Source organism: Mastigoproctus giganteus, chromosome 4 (assembly GCF_048544385.1).
Source record: "Mastigoproctus giganteus isolate SK-2022 chromosome 4, ASM4854438v1, whole genome shotgun sequence".
NCBI classification, from domain to species: Eukaryota; Metazoa; Arthropoda; class Arachnida; order Uropygi; family Thelyphonidae; genus Mastigoproctus; species Mastigoproctus giganteus.
Genome location: NC_143578.1, coordinates 48,750,638 through 48,769,076, shown reverse-complemented (window position 1 = coordinate 48,769,076; position 18,439 = coordinate 48,750,638). Strand labels below are relative to the sequence as shown.

At 37.6% G+C, this 18,439-nt stretch overlaps 1 protein-coding gene across 1 annotated transcript in view; it reads left to right on the top strand.

Moving 5' to 3' along the window:
- Positions 1–18,439, top strand: part of LOC150086701 (uncharacterized) — a 247,342-nt gene that overhangs the window by 42,133 nt on the left and 186,770 nt on the right. The window contains exons 11-15 of the mRNA XM_090372701.1: positions 343–861; positions 8,579–8,854; positions 10,777–10,940; positions 11,139–11,291; positions 13,601–13,763. Coding sequence (XP_090228827.1) covers positions 343–861; positions 8,579–8,854; positions 10,777–10,940; positions 11,139–11,291; positions 13,601–13,763 — 1,275 coding nt within the window. The remainder of the gene's footprint in view (positions 1–342; positions 862–8,578; positions 8,855–10,776; positions 10,941–11,138; positions 11,292–13,600; positions 13,764–18,439) is intronic.

Sequence of the window (18,439 nt, the reverse complement as noted above, 5' to 3'; positions counted from 1 at the left end):
GGGCCAGTGAGTTAAAATATGTACATTCAAATCAAAACCGAAAATATTATAGGACAAAGTTATAATTACTGAAGAAAGAAGTGGTCGCATTGATTGATTCGCTGTGATTTTATAGGGATTCAAAATACATTTTAAATTTATCTTTCGAGTTGGGCACACACATATCTCTGAACCGCACCTAGAGGAACCATTAAAAGTGACCTAAAATTGATTATCGTAATAATAAATAATTACAAATTAATTAATATATTGACTGTATTGATTGGTAATAACATATTATAATTGCTAATTAATTCATATATTTTTGTTAATTCAGCCTTCTTTCTTTTTTTTTAATTCCAGGAGGCTTGTTACGTCAAGGAGGAGTCGAACAGCACTTTTGCATGAAAAATAAAAACACCAGCAAAGAAACATTTGACTGGATGCCTGGACATTACTGTGTATTTCAATATGGTGTCACCTGTCCACAGGGATTTAAAAGTGGTTACTTATCTTGGGACCTTCGAAAGCTCTCTGGAGGCAATGTGGACAGTCATACGCTGGGTTCGGTACCTCAAGGAAATTATACACGAGACACCACAACCATTTATTTCTGTTGCCGTGGCGATGGTAGTCCTGAAACGCCAATTCATCTTCCTACCACACATCCTTTCTATTTATTTCGATACGGTAGAAGCTGCCAAAAGGTAGAAGGTATGTCCGAAAGACAGCATCATTTTCACTTCAATGAAGATTTTCATAGTTTGCCAACAGACGAAGAAAATCGTGAAGCAAGCCGCAAGTTTCAACCTCCTCACCCGAAGGTGGACACAACGCTATTCGACAGAGGGATCACAGTTTATTATTGTTATTACGACATCGGTAAGTATCTGACGTAACATGGATTTTTTAAAAAGGAATTTTGACATTACAAACAAAAATAATGTTATGACCATATATGAGAGTTGAACATGTGCTGCCATCTAGTTTTCAAAACCTCAAGTTACCGTACGAAGTTTTGTTAGCAATTCAAATGATTCTCGCATGCCAATCTTATACCTTCGCATATCCAACAAAACTGTGTGCTGAACAGAAAATATGTACTTATATTGGTGAATAGTTCACTCAGACTGATTTAGACTACCAAATGTCCTACTTTCTCCGAGTATGTATATAGAAAGCAGAAATTTCTTTCTATACGTAGAGAAATTTCAGCCTCCTATATGTTAGGGGGGTAGAAAATTCCAAATTATGTAGCACAGTTGTCAGATATATTACAGAAGCACACGAAGCCATTTGTGCCCTTAATTTTATTATGTACATGTTTTTGTTCGAAATTATTTGCTTAGATATGAATGAACAAATATTTACAGTTCTTACAACAGAAAGAAATAGGCAGCATAACTCGTATTTCACCATTGCAGATTCTGCTTGTTAGGAGACCCATTTTTAGTATATTTTTCTGGTTTTCTATACAGAAACGCTAAAGTCAATAGGCGTTCCCGCTGTCAAACTCTCAGTATAAAGGGGTTTTTTTTTTTTTTTTTTCTCATAGTAACTCCAAATACCAAAAGTTTAGAGCCTAAAGCAGTTTAGCCCGGCGCGTGAGTTCAAAGTTAAGAAGACAGAAGATAGTTGTTGACATTGTACTTCAATTTCTATAGATAATAATTTTCGGAAGTAAAATAAATTTTCTTTTTATACTCCTGGACGACCACACGGTCAGAAGAGTTCACAAGATGCAGATAATACAAAAACAGCACCGTATTTAGCAATCACGGGATTGAACCCCATTCACTCAAAGAACGTGTACTTATGAACCCACCACCTGACCACTCGGCTACGGCGACCTTTAAAGTAAACTAAAGCCATTATGAATCCACTGCAGGATGGAAGCCTCCCCAATTTTCCACACTGCGGGTTGGCAGATCGACCATATTTAGCAGTCAGGGGCTTGAACTCCGGTCTACTCAAAGAGCGTTTGCTACTGCACTCCCGCGCTTGACCACTCGGCTACGGAAGTAGTTCATCAACTTTCCCTTCATTTGGAGTTATTCCAAATAACAGAAATAGAAGGAATAAATGAGGAAGAGAAATGGTTAATGCAGTGAGATTGGAGTTGGGTAGTGAGTGGAAGTTGATGGGTTGAAGTACATGTTCGGATTTGTTTAGAAGAGGATGAGGGGATTCCAGATGCCAATTCAGAAGAACAGTGCTCATGGAAGTATCTACAGAAAAGGCATGCAGCAGAAACTGAACGTCTTTAAGATAGAGGGTGGAGAGACTTCGCAAAAGATGGATAATTAATTAGCATTAGCATTAGTAGAGGTATATGATGCAAGAAAACAAACTTATACAGCATCAGTCAAAAAAAGAAAAAAATTCCCATTTCACCCATCCATTCGCTCCAAATGTTTGTCCAATTCTTCCTTGAATTTATTTCAGTTATCAACTTCCACAACGACCAATGGACAGAATTTGTTCCAGCAATCAACCACAGGCGCTAAAGGAAAATTTCTGCATATCTATTCTGCAACTGTCTTTCCTCAATTTGAATTCATGTCTCCTCACGTGCGTAATCTGAGCGAGAGGAAGAATCCCATCAGCATTGAGCTTGCTCAAACCATCAAGGTCCTATACACCTCAATCAGGTGCCTAGTCTCCAGACGCTGCAATTTACAGAACTTAAGCCTTTCTTGGTAACAGCAACCCTTTGTTCTCCTCACCAATCTCGTTGCCCTTCTCTGTACTCGTTCCAGAAGCTCTACATCTTTCCTAAAAGTTAAATTAAATTAATCTTAAATTAACATGGCTGTCCTCATTTTAAAGGAGTCAAAAAGTTTAAGAGGGATTTTGAGGGCACCATCCCAGATGCGGAAACAATATTCCATGTGTAGCGTGGATCTGGTGTGCTTATGTCAAGAAAGGTTAAAAGCCAAAGTTATCGTCAATAAAGATATCGGTCTTGTCTATAAATCTGAATGTTATCGAAAATGAGTATGGGAGAAGGAAATTCCTTCACAAGACTGTGATTTTTAGATGAACAATTGAATATTTTTCTCGACCTGTTGGAGAATTAACTGGCAGTCGACATTTAAGAAACTGATGAGTGATATTCGAGAAGTTGTAGTTCTTTTTGCACAGCAGGATTCTCAAACTGAAAAGTGGAATATAGTGTGTTATCATCAGAAGAAATATAGATATAATTTCAAGTCAGTGAAAGGGCATTAATATACAAGCAGAAATGACTGGGAGAAAAAAAAACTGAACTTTGAGGAACACCAGCATTAGTGAAGTTATAAAATAAAGGTCTACGTATCACTGTCCACGATGATCTGTCGATAAAAGAGGCTACTCAACTGCAAAAAAGAGAAGACAAACCATAAAGGAAAAGCCTGTTTATAAGATGTTAATGATAAACATAATCAAAAGCTTTGAAAACGTCAAGAGGAACTGTTAGATTTTCCCCACATTTCAGTTCACTTTGCCCAAAGATGAGTAACATTAGCCAAGACATGAATTCAGTCAGTGTTATTCCTCACTGACTGAATTGTGCAGGCAGATATGAAGTTTTCTGAACAGTGCAGACGGTCTGCAAGAGTAGCTCATGGTGTCTTGTCAATGATATACAGGTATTTTTCTAGCAGAGATAAGGAGGTGATTATCCCCTTGTATAAGGCAATGGTTAGGCCACATCTTGAGTACTGTATACAGGTCTGGAGGCCTCATTTCAAGAAGGATGTAGAGCTGCTGGAACGAGTACAGAGAAGGGCAACAAGATTAGTGAATGGAACAAACGGTTGCTCTTACGAAGAAAGGCTTAAGTTTTGCAAATTACAGTGTCTGGAGACTAGGCACCAACGAGGTGATCTGATAGAGGTGTATAAAGCCTTGAATAGTTTGAGCATGCTCAATGCTGATGGGATTCTTCCTCTTTCTGAGAATAATCGCCTGAGAGGGCATAAATTCAAATTGAGGAAAGACAGTTGCAGGATAGATGTGCGGAAGTTTGCCTTGAGCCAGCGGGTGGTTGACTGCTGAACAAACTTCCATCTGTTGTTGTAGAAGTTGATAGCTTAAATAGATTCAAGGCAGAACTAGACAAATATTTGTATTGAGTGGATGAGTGAAATGAGAAGGGTGTGTGTGTGTGTGTGTGTGTGTGTGTGTGTGTGTGTGTGTGTGTGTTTTGGCTGATGCTATATAAGCTTGCTTTCTTGCATCATGTGCCTCTGCTAATGCCAATGCTCAGTAGACGAACACTGACGGAATCCATATTGGCGATCGTTGATCAGATGGAATGTTTCGAGGTAACGAAGAATTGACGATTGATAGATTTTTCTATTACTTTAGAAAGGGTTCAAATGCAATTGGACAATAATTGGAAGGGAAGGATTTGTCAACCTATTCAGGCATTCATTCATATACAAGCATAAACACCAGCGGCAAAGTGTAAAAAGGCAATATAAAACAGATTAAGGTGCAGAACATAAGTTTTGAGAAGAAGTGGGAAAATATTATCCTATTGGGACCTGAATATTTCATTGCATCAAGAGTGTTCTAGATTCTTCTGTTGGAAGATGCACGGGAGGCACTAAATGGATTGTAGTTGGTATGGTAAAAAAGTGATTTAACATGGTTATCGGTGGAAACGTTAGAGGGAAAGTAGAATACTAATAAGTCAGCTTTATCTTTAGCCGAGGATGCAATAGGACATCAGGTTTTAACAGAGATGGACATGAGTTGCGGCCAGTAGCTTTGGCCAGAGATCAGAAGACTTGATTGCCATTTGGGCAAAAAGCAAGTTTTCTGCTTTTAGCCTGTTAAAATCCAAGTTTGGATTAATTACTATCTTGTTACAATTGGTTTGAGTAGACAGAAAATGAAGCTGGAGATTTGGATACAAGCCAAATACTACGTTCTTAACTTGAACAGCCTTAGCACATTTATTGGAAATCCCAGGTTTATTGAAGGACGACAGTTTAGGATGGAAAACGGATGTCGTACCAAAGAATAATTTCTTTTACATGATCTGAAAAAAACATTAGGATTAGAAGATTTAAAACAACAATACGACAAAAGAAAAGAAAAGAGGAATAAAAATCACGTGAGTCATCCCATTTCTTATTCTTGTAATGCCAAACTACAGTACACAAGGTTCAAAATGGCCCTTGGAAGAAAAAATGCATGTACTAAAACAAAATTAAAAATATATAATATAGTAATTGCTTCCGTTTCGTTAATATTTTAAGAACAGCCAAGGCCCTGGAGCAGTTACAATACTCTGCACGTTGCAAAGCACTGTAACTGCACGTTTAATGCACATTTAATGTTTGAGTCTGCATGCCTTCACAAAAATACGAAGTCAATTGTTAATACTCTGCACTGTCTGTTACTGACATTTTAGAAGATTGTTCCTCTAGAGAAATAGTGCTATCTCTCCCTCATCCTCTACCCGAACTTGGGTTCAACACTGACAACGATTTGCATTAATGGATGCTAGTGGTCATAATTTCTAAACTGCTTATAAACGGTCATAGTAATATACTATTATTAATTCTTTTTTTTTTTTTATACTCGCTTAAAACAATAACGGTTTCCGTACTCATTATACATTCTATGAGTTTTAATTTTTTTTTTCCTACGTTTATGAAAGCACGATTCTCGGTTGCTCTTACCACATTTCTCTATTTAGTCAACCTGCCACGCTCTTATGTCCCTATGGGATCTATAAGGAACAATAACAATGAGCAACTCTTGTCTAAATACCGTTATCTTAAAGCTCAGCAAAAGCATTAGCTGATCTAAAAATGGTCTTGACCCGACCTATATAATCCTTAAGAATGTCAACAACAGGTCATGTGATAAATTCTCCTTTATCAAAAACACTTCAATTTCATTTTTCTTTTCTTTTTTTTTTTTCAGTACCTTCCGTGTTTCCTTCTCGTTTAAATTGAATTAAAAATTTATATATAATCTATATTATTTCTAGAGCATAAATACTATAATCATTACAATTTAAATATATTTTTCGAATTTTTTTTCTCTACACAGTATATATCAAATTATGTAAGATACTTGCCATTCTGAATGTCTGCTGCTCCATGCTATGACGTCATCCTTTTCATCCCCCTCCCACCACCTTTTGAAAAGAAGCTCTTTTGTACACTTCTTATCGACAGGAAATAAGAGAGATTCGCCTCAGTAATCATAATTACCTTCAAATCCCAAAGCGAAATGAGTAGAATACTGGAAGAATTGTGTTAGGCATGCGTAATTTGAGTAATTTAGTAGACCACAATACTACAAAAAAAAAAAAAAAACACGAAACATTTGTGTAGTTCTGCACTGAATAAAATAAAGGAACAAAACATGATGGGATTTGATTTCAATCTTGTTTAATGTTCAACGAAGCGCGTCTTTGTTTTCAGCAAACGATCTCATTATTCCTGTATTGCTTCTTGTCTAGAAACCGGAAATAGAGAGTTACAAAGCGCCACCTTATAAATTTGTAAATTTAAATCTATTTTAACGAACTTTAATAATCTAAAAATAATACTAAGTTAAGTATTTATAATAATAATAATAATAGATAAAAAGTTTATCAAAAATATCGAAAAAAGTGGTTCTTTTTTAAGATTTTTTTTCAGATTAATTGAAAATTAAAAATACTATTGCTCATTTATTTTAAATTAAATTGATTTTCGTTATTCTAAATTTATTACACTATGTAACAAAATTTCAGAAATATTCTGTTTATCTTGGTATTCCTTGATGTTTCTTTATGAATTTTGGAATATTGATTCCGAATATCACCTTAGTTTTTGCATATAATATTATCTTTATTATCATTTTACATCTCATTTGTTTTCAGTCGAATTGTCAACTAGTTCTATATAAGTTTCTTAACATTATCAAGAAAATATTCACTGCAAGGCGAAACGACTGGCATTTCGCTGAACATTGGTTGTTTTCCAATTTTTGTGAAGGCAACATCTGCTTAACTTATTGACCAATGTGTATGGCACCTTTCACTTTAGTAGCAAACAATTTTGGAAACATAGATTGCGTATGCATGAAGGTATCACCTCGAGGATCATGCTTTAAAAATTGTTCGATCAGTCCCAGCTTAATGTGAAGTGGCAGAAACGAAACCTCGGTCCTCGGAACTAAGGGATTGTTTACTGCATTGTCATTGTGGGTGCCAACTGCAGCTCAGTTCTGACAGACCATTCCCTTCTGTGGTTCGGATATATTGTCCTGCCGTCCCAAAGGCAGAGAAAGCAAGGAAACGTGGTGACACTACATAGCAAACCCAGAGGGAATCCCAACATCTTATATAAACAGATACCCATTTAAAACACTAATGCCTAATATTTTTTATCACGTGCTCCAAATTTTCGTGGTCTTCTTTAAGACATTGTCAACCAGATACAAATTTTTAATTTTAATTTATTCTATGTCAATTAGATGCCAGTTGGCTAGATCAAGACTACACTGCATGCATGCATATTCGAGGAGGGTGTTTTCAATCCACACTATCGAATAGAACTATACGAATCGCTAAGTGCCGAGATCGTTATATACACTATATACAGGTGGTGTAATAAAAAATTCAGATGTGCAATGCATGGCTATGTTACATTTTTTAGCGCTTGTTGTAGCTCAAAGAAGCGTTTATTTTGTCAAGGCTGCTTTTCATATATATAGACTTTATAAACTTTTTTTGTGTTTATAAACATTTTTGCATATCGTAGCCCAAATTAATTAGTTACAGATGAGAGTTTCATGATTTCCCCTTCTGGCGTTTCATCCAGCAAAACAGTAAACCGGTAAAAGAACACATACAATTTATAGTCATCATACCCGGATCCTTATGCCTTGGTAGCATCAGCGAAAATTCTAAATACAAAAATTAACAGGCATTCATATTTATAATCCAGGGTAGAGAAGTTAAATATTTACATAAAAACAAAAAGTAATATATTGTATATACATATAATCCAGATATGACAAAACAAGAAAGTAATCTTGAGATGGAGACTAATGCACAATGAAGAACAGCATCTTCACATAACTTTCATCCTAACTAAACCCATCCTGTGCTCTGCGTAATTCTCTCAGGCACTGATTTAAATACATTGAAAGATTTAGCCCAAACCTGTTTAAGTTAGTTATGGCTGTGTTTCAGTATTGATTTTTGTGTGTTTTAAAGTTGTAAATATAATATATTTGTGGGTGTGGACATATTGGGGGAGATTATATATTACCTGGGGTAATGTTAATTCCCATATATGTAAATTATTTTGTTGACCTTAAATAAAAAATTAAAATTTCCTTTTCCACATAATGGAAACTATTATTTTGCTTTATTCTCTCAATTGAATTATTCAGAAATCTTTGTTAAACTCTATTTCTTTTATTAAATAATTAATTAACAAAACCTGTAAGTTGAAGGACAAAACTAGTAAATTGATTAGATTTTAATTGTATTTGTTATGCGTGAAGGTGATTGGGTTATGTAAACTAATCAAAAGCAACTAGGAAACTCCGTTATAACTAAAAAAACTAAAGAGTTATTTGTATTTTCTGTTTATAGCTAACAGTCTGCGGGGTATTAGAGTAACAGTGGATGATACAGGACTTGTCACAACTTTTGGTCGCTACTATGATGATATCCATTTTGGAATAGCTCACACTGAAGAAGGGCCTTTCCTTAACTCCTATACCTGCAGTTACTATCCTGTAACCAACCCGGAAAAACATATTCTGCGTATAAATTGTTCCCAGCCGGTGTTCGGCCAGTATGTCAGTGTACAGGTCCACAATCGTTACGATAGTCTACAGTTCTGCGAAATGAAAGTTTTCGGAACTGGTAAGTAAGAATAATTTACAGGAACTTTTCAGAAACGAAAGTAAATTGTTTTTCGATGAGTTTATAAAGGTGTTTCAACATTTCCAATCAGCTGTATTTCTTTCTAAGATATTTTATAACGTTTTGTCCAGCGGCAAACCTATAAAATCTAGAGATCTTGTCAGATTGTTAATCGTCTACTAGAAAGTGATCCATACTAAACCAGCAGCCGGGCCCCCTCACTCCTTTCATTCAACCCTCGCGGGGAGCACACTGGACATAATCACCGTCCTCCTCACATCGTATCGAAGCGGTTTGAATTCGAATCCTGTCAATGCCATATGGAATTTTTATGGTCTTTCTACATAACGTGGTTGAATTAGTCGGTCTCGAGCGAAACTCGGAGTTTTTTGTCCAGCAAATAGGCAATCGACCAAAGAACACGTGCAATTTACAGACAAAATATTGACCTTAATTGGTTTAGCGCTTAACATTTTCCTTCTTTTTACCGTCGGAACCAAAAGAACTTTAATATGTGTTGTTTTCATTTTGGGTAAGTCTTTGCCAAGAATTCCATAATTTTCCTCCCGGAAACTTGTAATTTTCATACTAACAAACAATCAAACCATTCAGTTGAGTTCTTTTGATTTTTGGGTCAGCGTCAGTATATTGCCTACTTTAATTATATGTAGCCTATAGTCGGTTCTCCTGTTTTCGGGAAAGAAAAACTAGAGTTTTCGGGAGGACAAATCCATGTTACCTCCATGCCCGTATCTTTTCGAATTATAACCGAGTAAGTCAATCATAATATAAAAAAAGTCCATAAAATTTCCTTATGTTCAATATTTCTCATCTTCCTCTAGGGATTTGGATCGATCCCGGGATCTTTTGACATGAAAACATCTCTACTCTGATATCCGCGAGGGCACTCATTACAGAATACAATTTGCAGACACAATCTACCAGGCGATGTGGCCACAGAGTCGCTTCAGGTATAAGTATGGTAAACAACCAATACTAAATTAGAATGACAAAATATTCACCTTTGGATTCCTGGGACCTAGCCACTTTTCCTATTGCACAGTTCATAATAGCTTATCATGTTTTCAGTTCTGTTATTAATGGTACTCAGTAAGTGAATGCTGTTGTTAATCTTCTTGATCCTTTATCTTTGTTTGCTCTAACAAAGTACTGTAATTTAACACTTGGGGTTCATTTTTATTTATTTTCAACCCCAACTTAACTTTCCAAGTTCACTTCAGTGACATAAAATTGAAGTATTACTCTATGATTTTGCATTTAAAATAGGAATTTGTGTGATTCCGGAATCGAAAGTTATTTTTGTGCAGAACCAAACACCAACTCGAAAGCAGTTCTTTTCTTTATCATAGAGGTCACTAACATATGCTACTAATACTTTAGTTTGCTTCGACGAATACTTATGTTCACGAGCGTGCCGGTAGGAGAAATTAAGAAGCCTATCATAATTTTGCCTACCACCATGTTAGAAGAAATTCTGATGGTCATCTTAATTTCTACTAATCTGGAAATCAATGCTTTTTGTTATTCTAGAAGACAAGTCGTGTAAAATGGATAACCGTCAGTATTTTAGATTCAGTATTCTTGATTTGTCAAGCAAAGGCAGTAATTCCCTTTCAAAATTACTTAAGGTGAAAAACATTCATTTTATATTCTCTGCTTAAGAAATATTTATCTGCTGCTTGCTCACTTGAAAAATGTCATATGAGTAATTTCGTAGTTCGAATGGTTAGGATGGATTTGTCTTGAATAGAAGACCGGTGTAATTCTGTTTATATAATTTAAAAAACTTCATAGTATTAAAATTAAACATGCTTACTTCAGTCTTATAAATTTAATTTTAAATTCAATAAGTGTAAGCAGTTTCAAAATACTCACTAAATATTTCATTATATTTTTAACAGAATCATGTGGTCAACCACTCGGAATGGCATGTGAAGAAATTTATGATGAAGAAATTACCGCTACATCTAGTGATGATAACGACCGCCATTTTTACACAAATGCAAGATTAAATGCGAACTATGGATGGTGTGCTTCTTCTACGGATGAGCAAAAACAAATACAGGTAAAAATTTAATATATAGGAATTTGGATTTTGGTGATAATTTGTCGTTGGTGGCCATCTTAATTTCTCCATTGGTACATTCATGAAGTTGATCTTTATTGAAGCCAACTAACATGTTAGTAGCAGGTTTCACTGTGATATTTTTAATCTACTATTTTTAGCCTTGTTTATTTATTCCCCCCCCTATTTATCCCACAGGTAGATTTATTGAACATCACCACAATAACAGGGATCATATTACAAGGATTAAAGGGGACAGAGAAAAAAGTGTACGTCAAGAAATTTCGCTTAAGCTTCAGTAACGATAGTCTCTACTGGACGTTTGAAGAAGAGCCTGTTGGCCACCAAAAGGTATTTGTTTCATTATTCCTGTAACATATCTATGAAAATCGATTTGGCATTTTTAGTTGTTTAAATTATTCTGTTTCTAAAAGTCACTGAAATTTGGAAGTTTCAATGGTCTTTAAAATATTGACACTGCCTGACTGGCTGAATGTGAATTACACTCTATGAGATTGAAATTGCAGCATCCTGAAGGAACAGGAGTACAGAGTATCGATAGCCAAGGAGTTAAAGACACATGATAAAAGTTGCAGACTCTAATGTGTGTAAACACATTTAATGATACAAAATGATGCTTACAATGGACGGATCAATATGATGTAAATCCACCACGGTTGCAGATACATTGAGCTAAGCATCTCGGCATTGAGACGTACAGGTGTCGAATAGCTTCTTGCGTTATTGCCCATCAAGCCTTGTTCCACAGAAATCAGTGGTCTGTGCTGGCTGTGGATGGCTCTGTAGACGGGGCGAATCATAACCCACACGTGCTCAATGGGGGAGAAATCTGAGGACCTGTTCGGCAAGACAATACGTCACATACCATGAAGACACTCAGAGGAAACCCCTGCGGTGTACGTTCGGCATTGTCTCCTCCTGAAAAATGGCGTCCGGCACCACACTAAGAAAGGAAAAAGCGAACAGGTGCCAGAATCTCGGCGATTAGCAGTGAGTAGTCAGATTGCCGTTGACGAACACTAACGATGACTTACTATCAAAAATAATCGCACTCCACACCATATCACCAAAGGGCATGCAGTATGGCGTTTACAATGGCTCTAGAATCATTTTGTTGTTGTTATTTGGTTTTTAGGAGCATTAGCAACTAAGACCATATTGCTCCGGGGATATGCGGTGGTCATTCTCTGACCTTTCCGCATCCTCCGTATTTGGTGGTCACGGACTCGAACCACAGTCTAATCAAGAAGCGTGTGCTCCTGCCCACTTGGCTACGGAGGCGCCACTCTAGGATCATTGTGTTCACCACGTCGTCGCTACACGTGTATCCAGCGATCGTCTTTTCCGGAGCAGAAGCAGGATTCTTCGCTAAAGACCACTTGACGCCATTCTGTATCCCCGGTGACCCGTGCGCGGTACCATTCCAGACACTGTTAACGAAGGGCAGCAATCAGGGGTAATAGGCGCAATGGTCAGTATGCACGGCGGCCACTTTTTTCCATCTGACATGCAATGGTTCAACGGGTGATGGGGCTAGTGACGTCACCGCTCGTTGGATGTAGCCGGCCTTGCTGTAGGTGCGGTATAAACCTGTGACGGCTCACATCTGGTGAGTATGGGCTCGGCACACCCAGGGTTCTCAGCTGGATATCATCATTCTTCTCTTTCTTGGTGATTTCCTTCTACTTTCTCTCTCTCTCTCTCTCTCTCACACACACACACACACACACAAGGTAACTCGGAAATTTTTTTTTGGCTGGTGCAGCATAAGCCTCAGGCTTCCTTGCACAATATGGCTAATAATAATAATAATTATAATAATAATAAGGCGATCTTCCCGTTCTGTAGTCCGCCTTCGCGCTCCACTAACCATTAAACGAGAAGTTGCACCTTCCCACTGTTGTCAATATCTGTGCACCGTAGTATTATCAAAGTTCACACGCTCCGCTATACGACGAAGAGACCATCCAGCCTCTCGAATGCCAATAATCCACCATCTGCTGAAGATGCTGATATCTATGTCGAACGTGTCTACAGTCTCCTTGTACTCTGAAGTATGTTCCTGCGAGACATAAGTCTGTTAATTGAGCCACACATGTCTTACTTTGCACTTTACAATATCTACGTTCCTTTATATATCAGCCGAAATTTCCAATCGATTTGTCTCATATTTTAATCATTTGTATTTCGACGCAACCCATCCGCCCTACTGATTTACATGCACCACTTCCGATCATTCCTTCTGGGTGCTGCAATTTCAATGTCACAGAGTGTATATAAAATAAGTTAATGGACATTATCACCATTTTTTGGCCTTGCCAAGAAAAGCAAATAAAATGTCCATTAATACACAAAAATGTTCAAGGTCATAAGATGAATGGGAATTACATAATTTTCCCAGCTTTCCAAGAAAAGAAAATTATTCTCTTTCATCTTATGACGTTGAACATTTTTGTGTATTGTTTGTCTCGCAGATTAAGCAGACAATAACAATAGAGAAAACTAGAAAATGAATATAGTATCCTGTAGTAATTTCTTCATACGTTTCGGAAGATGCATTTGATGTTTGCTACAATACTAAAAGTGGTTTGTTTTATAGCAAGCTATGTGCCACTATTTCTAAATTTTTGCACTTTCAGTTGTACGTTTGCGACCAGTGTGATTCGGAAAAGTTCAACAATGAAATGCAAATCCGATACAATCTGTTGAATGGTATCTCGACACGGTATGTCCTGCTCCAGATCGTGGAATTTCAGGAATCCCCCTGTCTAAGAATGGAGATAATAGGCTGCAGGAAAAAAGGCAAGTCAATTATACAGGCTAAAATAAATTGTTCGTATTAGATTTATAGTAACCGAGTTCACTAGTTATTTTTTTAAGAATACTTGTATTGTATATCACAATGTTTTATACTTTGGCTTCGATAAGGTTCTAAACAATAAATTAGAAATCTATACGGGTAAATAGTTTTACAAAAGAAGTCCAAGTCCTTTCGCTTATAATACAAAACAAATATACACTCCCCGGGGGCAAAGAGTTAACCTCTGATCATCCTTCGTTCGCACCTATGAAGAAACACATGATTATCAGCAACACTTTTTGGTAAAAAAATTTTAATAGTGCAATTGAACAAAAAATTCGTAAAGATCTAAACTTCCCAAAACCTTCCTCATTCAGTTTACAAATATACGTTCTCAGTTTCAATCTTAGTGATGTCCACTTCCACCTACAATCCGCCAAGCCCCACATACTTTTTCTAGCAGTCTCAATTATCTGTTGCTTCAACCGCTACTCACCCCAGTTGTCCAAATTATTCTTTTTACGATTCCTTTTGCTTCAAAGTGATATTTGTTTTTATGTCGGCTCTGATATGATCTGTCAAAGACGTACTAATTTGGAATCTCCTCTTTTTGATCTTCTTCTGGCTTAAAGTCTCTACACCATTCTGTCAAATTCATCTGTTACCTCCTATCGATCGGCCAATTTCATTTATCACTTGGAACTCTGACTTCCTTTCTTTGAAACTCGACTTTCTCCAATTCAACTGTGAGATAAATTTCCTTGGCGATTTTAATGTTCACAGTTCCAGCTGGCTTCCGTTTTTTAGTCACATGGACCTAATTGGTCGAGATGCTGAAGCTTTTCCAATTATTAACGACCTCGCACTGACTGTCCATTTACCTACTAGAACACTAGAAAATCCTAACTACACAGTCACACTCTTGATCATTTTTTCACGAACAACCCTTCCAAGTACACGGCCGAGGTGAATGGTCCTCTGGACACCTCAGATCACAACTTGGCGATGGTCTCTTCTCCAATGGAGCCTTTCTTTCAACTACCATTCGCAGCCTCGCGTTGTTTGGCATTACAAGAATACGAAATGGGATCACCTGAGAGATTTCTATTCTAGTTTTCCTTGTTTAGATTACTGTTTTAAATCCTCTGTCAATGCTTGCTCCGACCGCGCCAGTGAAATTATTCTTGTAGGAAAGAAACTCTTTATTCCGCACTCCACCTTAAAATATATTCCTTTTTCTAAATCTTGGTTTTCTAATAAATGTGCTAAGGCTGTTCAAGATAAGAATGTTGCATATCGCAAGACAATTGCGATATGCAACATTCCATATTGCCATATCTGCAGGTTCATTTCTGCCCACACCAAAGCTTGTAACAATGTATGACTTATTAATCAATCCAAATTAGATTTCGAGAAAGCTAAGCGTAGTAAATGTGCTTCTTGTCGAAGCGGTGTTTGAACATTCTAATCTCTTGCCAAAACTATTGGCCGCAACGTTTGTCCATCAACACTTCCATCTCTCTTAAGCCCTTATGGTTCTATTGCCTCTTCAGCTAAAGATAAAGCTGACTACTAGATGTATTTAATTACTTTATTCTAGCTCGTCTTTTGACGATCTTGCCAAACCACCTCCTACCAATTCCAGTACATTCTACTCAATGCTTCCTATGGTCTTCCATCAAAAAGGATGTCAGAAGGCTTTTGAACAATATTGATACCAAGAAAGCATCACGTCCCAATGGCATTTCTCCACTAGTTTTCAAAGTCTGTGCTCCCTTCTTTGTTGCCTTTTTACACTTTCCAATTGTCCTGGTATTTTTCCTTCTGTCTGGAAATTTGCTCATATCCGGCCAGATTCTAAAAACGGTGAGAAATTCCTCCCATCCAGTTGTCGTCCCATTCCATCATACTTCTATTTCTTCTAAAGTAATGGAGAAATCTAATAACTCACAACTCCTAAATTATTTGAAACCTTCCATCTGATCAATGATTGCTAATATGGATTCCATCATTGTCGATCCACTGGTAATATAGTGGCTTATTTTACCTATCTATAGATGAATTCAGTGGAAAGTTTGGTGAAACTCGAGCAGTTGCTCTTGACATTTCAAAGCTTTAGATCGTGTTTGGCATAAAGGCTTTTTAAATAATCTTCCATCTTATGAATTGCCGACTGTTCTTTTTTTGTAATTGGATGTCCACTTTTCTCTGCTCACTGCAAGTAGATGGCTCTGTGTCTTCTAACTTCTCCACTAATGCTAGTATTCCCCAACGTTTAGTTCTTTCTCCCACTCTTTTACTTTTGTATATTAATGACTCCTTCTATTGACTGAAAATCCTATCCATAGTTTTGCTGATGATACCACATTGCATTAAACCTTACAGTTTAAGAAACTTTGTACTGAACAAACAACTTCAACTTTTCGAATATCCACTACAAATTCTTTAAGTACTGATCACAGTGTAATTCTCCAATGTAACGAAGATAACTTAGTTAATTTCTAGACAGAATTGTGTGCCTCCTGTGTAGCAAAGTTGGCATAATCACCGTCCTCCACACATTGGGTTAAAAATCCTGATTTCGAATCCTGTTAATGAAGCTAGGCATATTATGGGCTTTTTTCACATGGTTGAATTAGTCGGTCTCGGGCGAAGGTAGCATGGTTTTTTCATCCCGAAATCTAATCTGATTTCTCGTCCAGCAAAACAGCAAATCGACCACAGAACACACACAATTTACAGACATTAGTTGTTGTTATTGTTATTTGGTTTTTAGGAGCATTAGCAACTAAGGCCATATTGCTCCGGGATATGCGGTGGTCATTCCCTGACCTTTCCGCATCCTCCGTATTTGGTGGTGACGGGCTCGAACCCCGGTCTAATCAAGAAGCGTAAGTGTAAGTGTGTGTTGTTGTCTTACGGCACCAGGGGTTTCCCCCATCTCCGCGTTGCTTTCATTGTGGTGAACCAGTTCACTGGGAAATGCCAGAGATTTAAAAGTGTGTGGGAATTGTTCATGTGTTGTGTTCTGTACCGTTGTTCATCTGGTCATTTAGCCGTTGGACCCCTATTGAGGCCCAACGTTGTCCCACTTACGCCCCGTGGAGGCAGACCAGGAACCCAGTAGCTGTAGATTCACTCTGGCAGGTCCTGCCGCTTAATTTCCTGGGATTTCGGCGGCTAGGACCTTAAAAAAAAAAATAATAAAATAAAAAAAAATAAAAATAAAAAAATAATAATAATAATAAACAAATAAAAAAAATAAAAAAATATATAAGTAAATAAAAAATCTGCGCTGGGGTAATGTCGCTTTGGTTTGCTAGGCCGAGTTTTGGGCGTAAGGTAATTTTATCATATTAAGTTTTTGACGTGTGGGGCTTTCGCTATGATGAAGGTAGAGAGGGGAGGGAGACCGAAGATTGGGGGGACAAGACAGAAATATGGGGCCAATAGAGTAGATAGCCCCAGTTTTCAGTGGGGCATGCCCATGCCCCACCAGAGTAGAAGTTTGGGGGTGATCAAGAAGCGTGTGCTACGCACTGCTGCTCCTTCCCACCTGGCTACGGAGGCGCCACTCACAGACATTATATACGGTGCAAAAGGCCTAAGTCGCTGATGCGTCTAAAACCCTACGACAATCAACCAACCAACACTCTTGATACTGTCGAACGGGGATAGTGTAATTTCTGTACCACATCCGCGATATAGTGACCCATGCGTCGGGCACCCACTATCAACTCTCTTTCAAAGTCGGTTAACTCACGACGTTTATCCATACTGACATCGTCTACGTGAATGCAGTGTATCTATATACCTGCCAAGCGATGGGTTCAACCACTAGCGAGAGGGGTGACAGCGTCGCGTTGCCCAGGAACCAGGTATCCCATGAATTCTCTCCCTTCAGTGTGAATTGCGTGTGTTTGCTGGACGATAAACCACGCTACCCTCTCCTGAGAACGACTAACTTAGCAACTTTGTGAAAAATGCCCATAAAAATTCCTCACTTCATCGACGGGACTCGAATTCAAGTTTTTTTCGACCGGTGTGGGTAGGATGGCGATTCCACCAACCCACATCTGGGGTGGTGTCTCCCAAAACCTCTTTTTACCGCTTCTTGATCTTGTTCCAAAGAGGGCAGCTAGGTTAATTAATGATCCATCTCTTAAAAACTCTTTCCGCCCTCTGTCTCAAAGACGTTCTGTTGCTTCTGCATACCTTTTCTATAGATACTTCCATGAACATTGAATTGGCATCTCTCATTCCCCACTCTCTTTTAAACCAGTCCGAGCACGTGACGCAACCAGTGATCATCCATTTACTATCTAACTTCAAACTCACACAACCAACTTTTCTTCTTTCTCACTTATCCTTTCAACTTCAATTTTCGGGAACAAACTTCCTTCCCATGTATTTTCTGAAAGTTACAATCGACAGAAATTCAAGTCTAATGTGAACAAGTGTCTTTAGTCTTTTCAACCTTCATCCTATGCACGGTACTAAGTACTACAGGTTCGAAAACATTTCGTGCTTGGTGTTTTCGTAAAACCAAAGTATTCATTTAATACAATATATGTGCATGGGAGTAATTTTACTTTTGCCCAACGGTGCATTGGGTTCTGAAATCAACTTTTAAAGATACTGTTGACCGAAAAATAAGTTGCATTTATTGAAAAGTTTT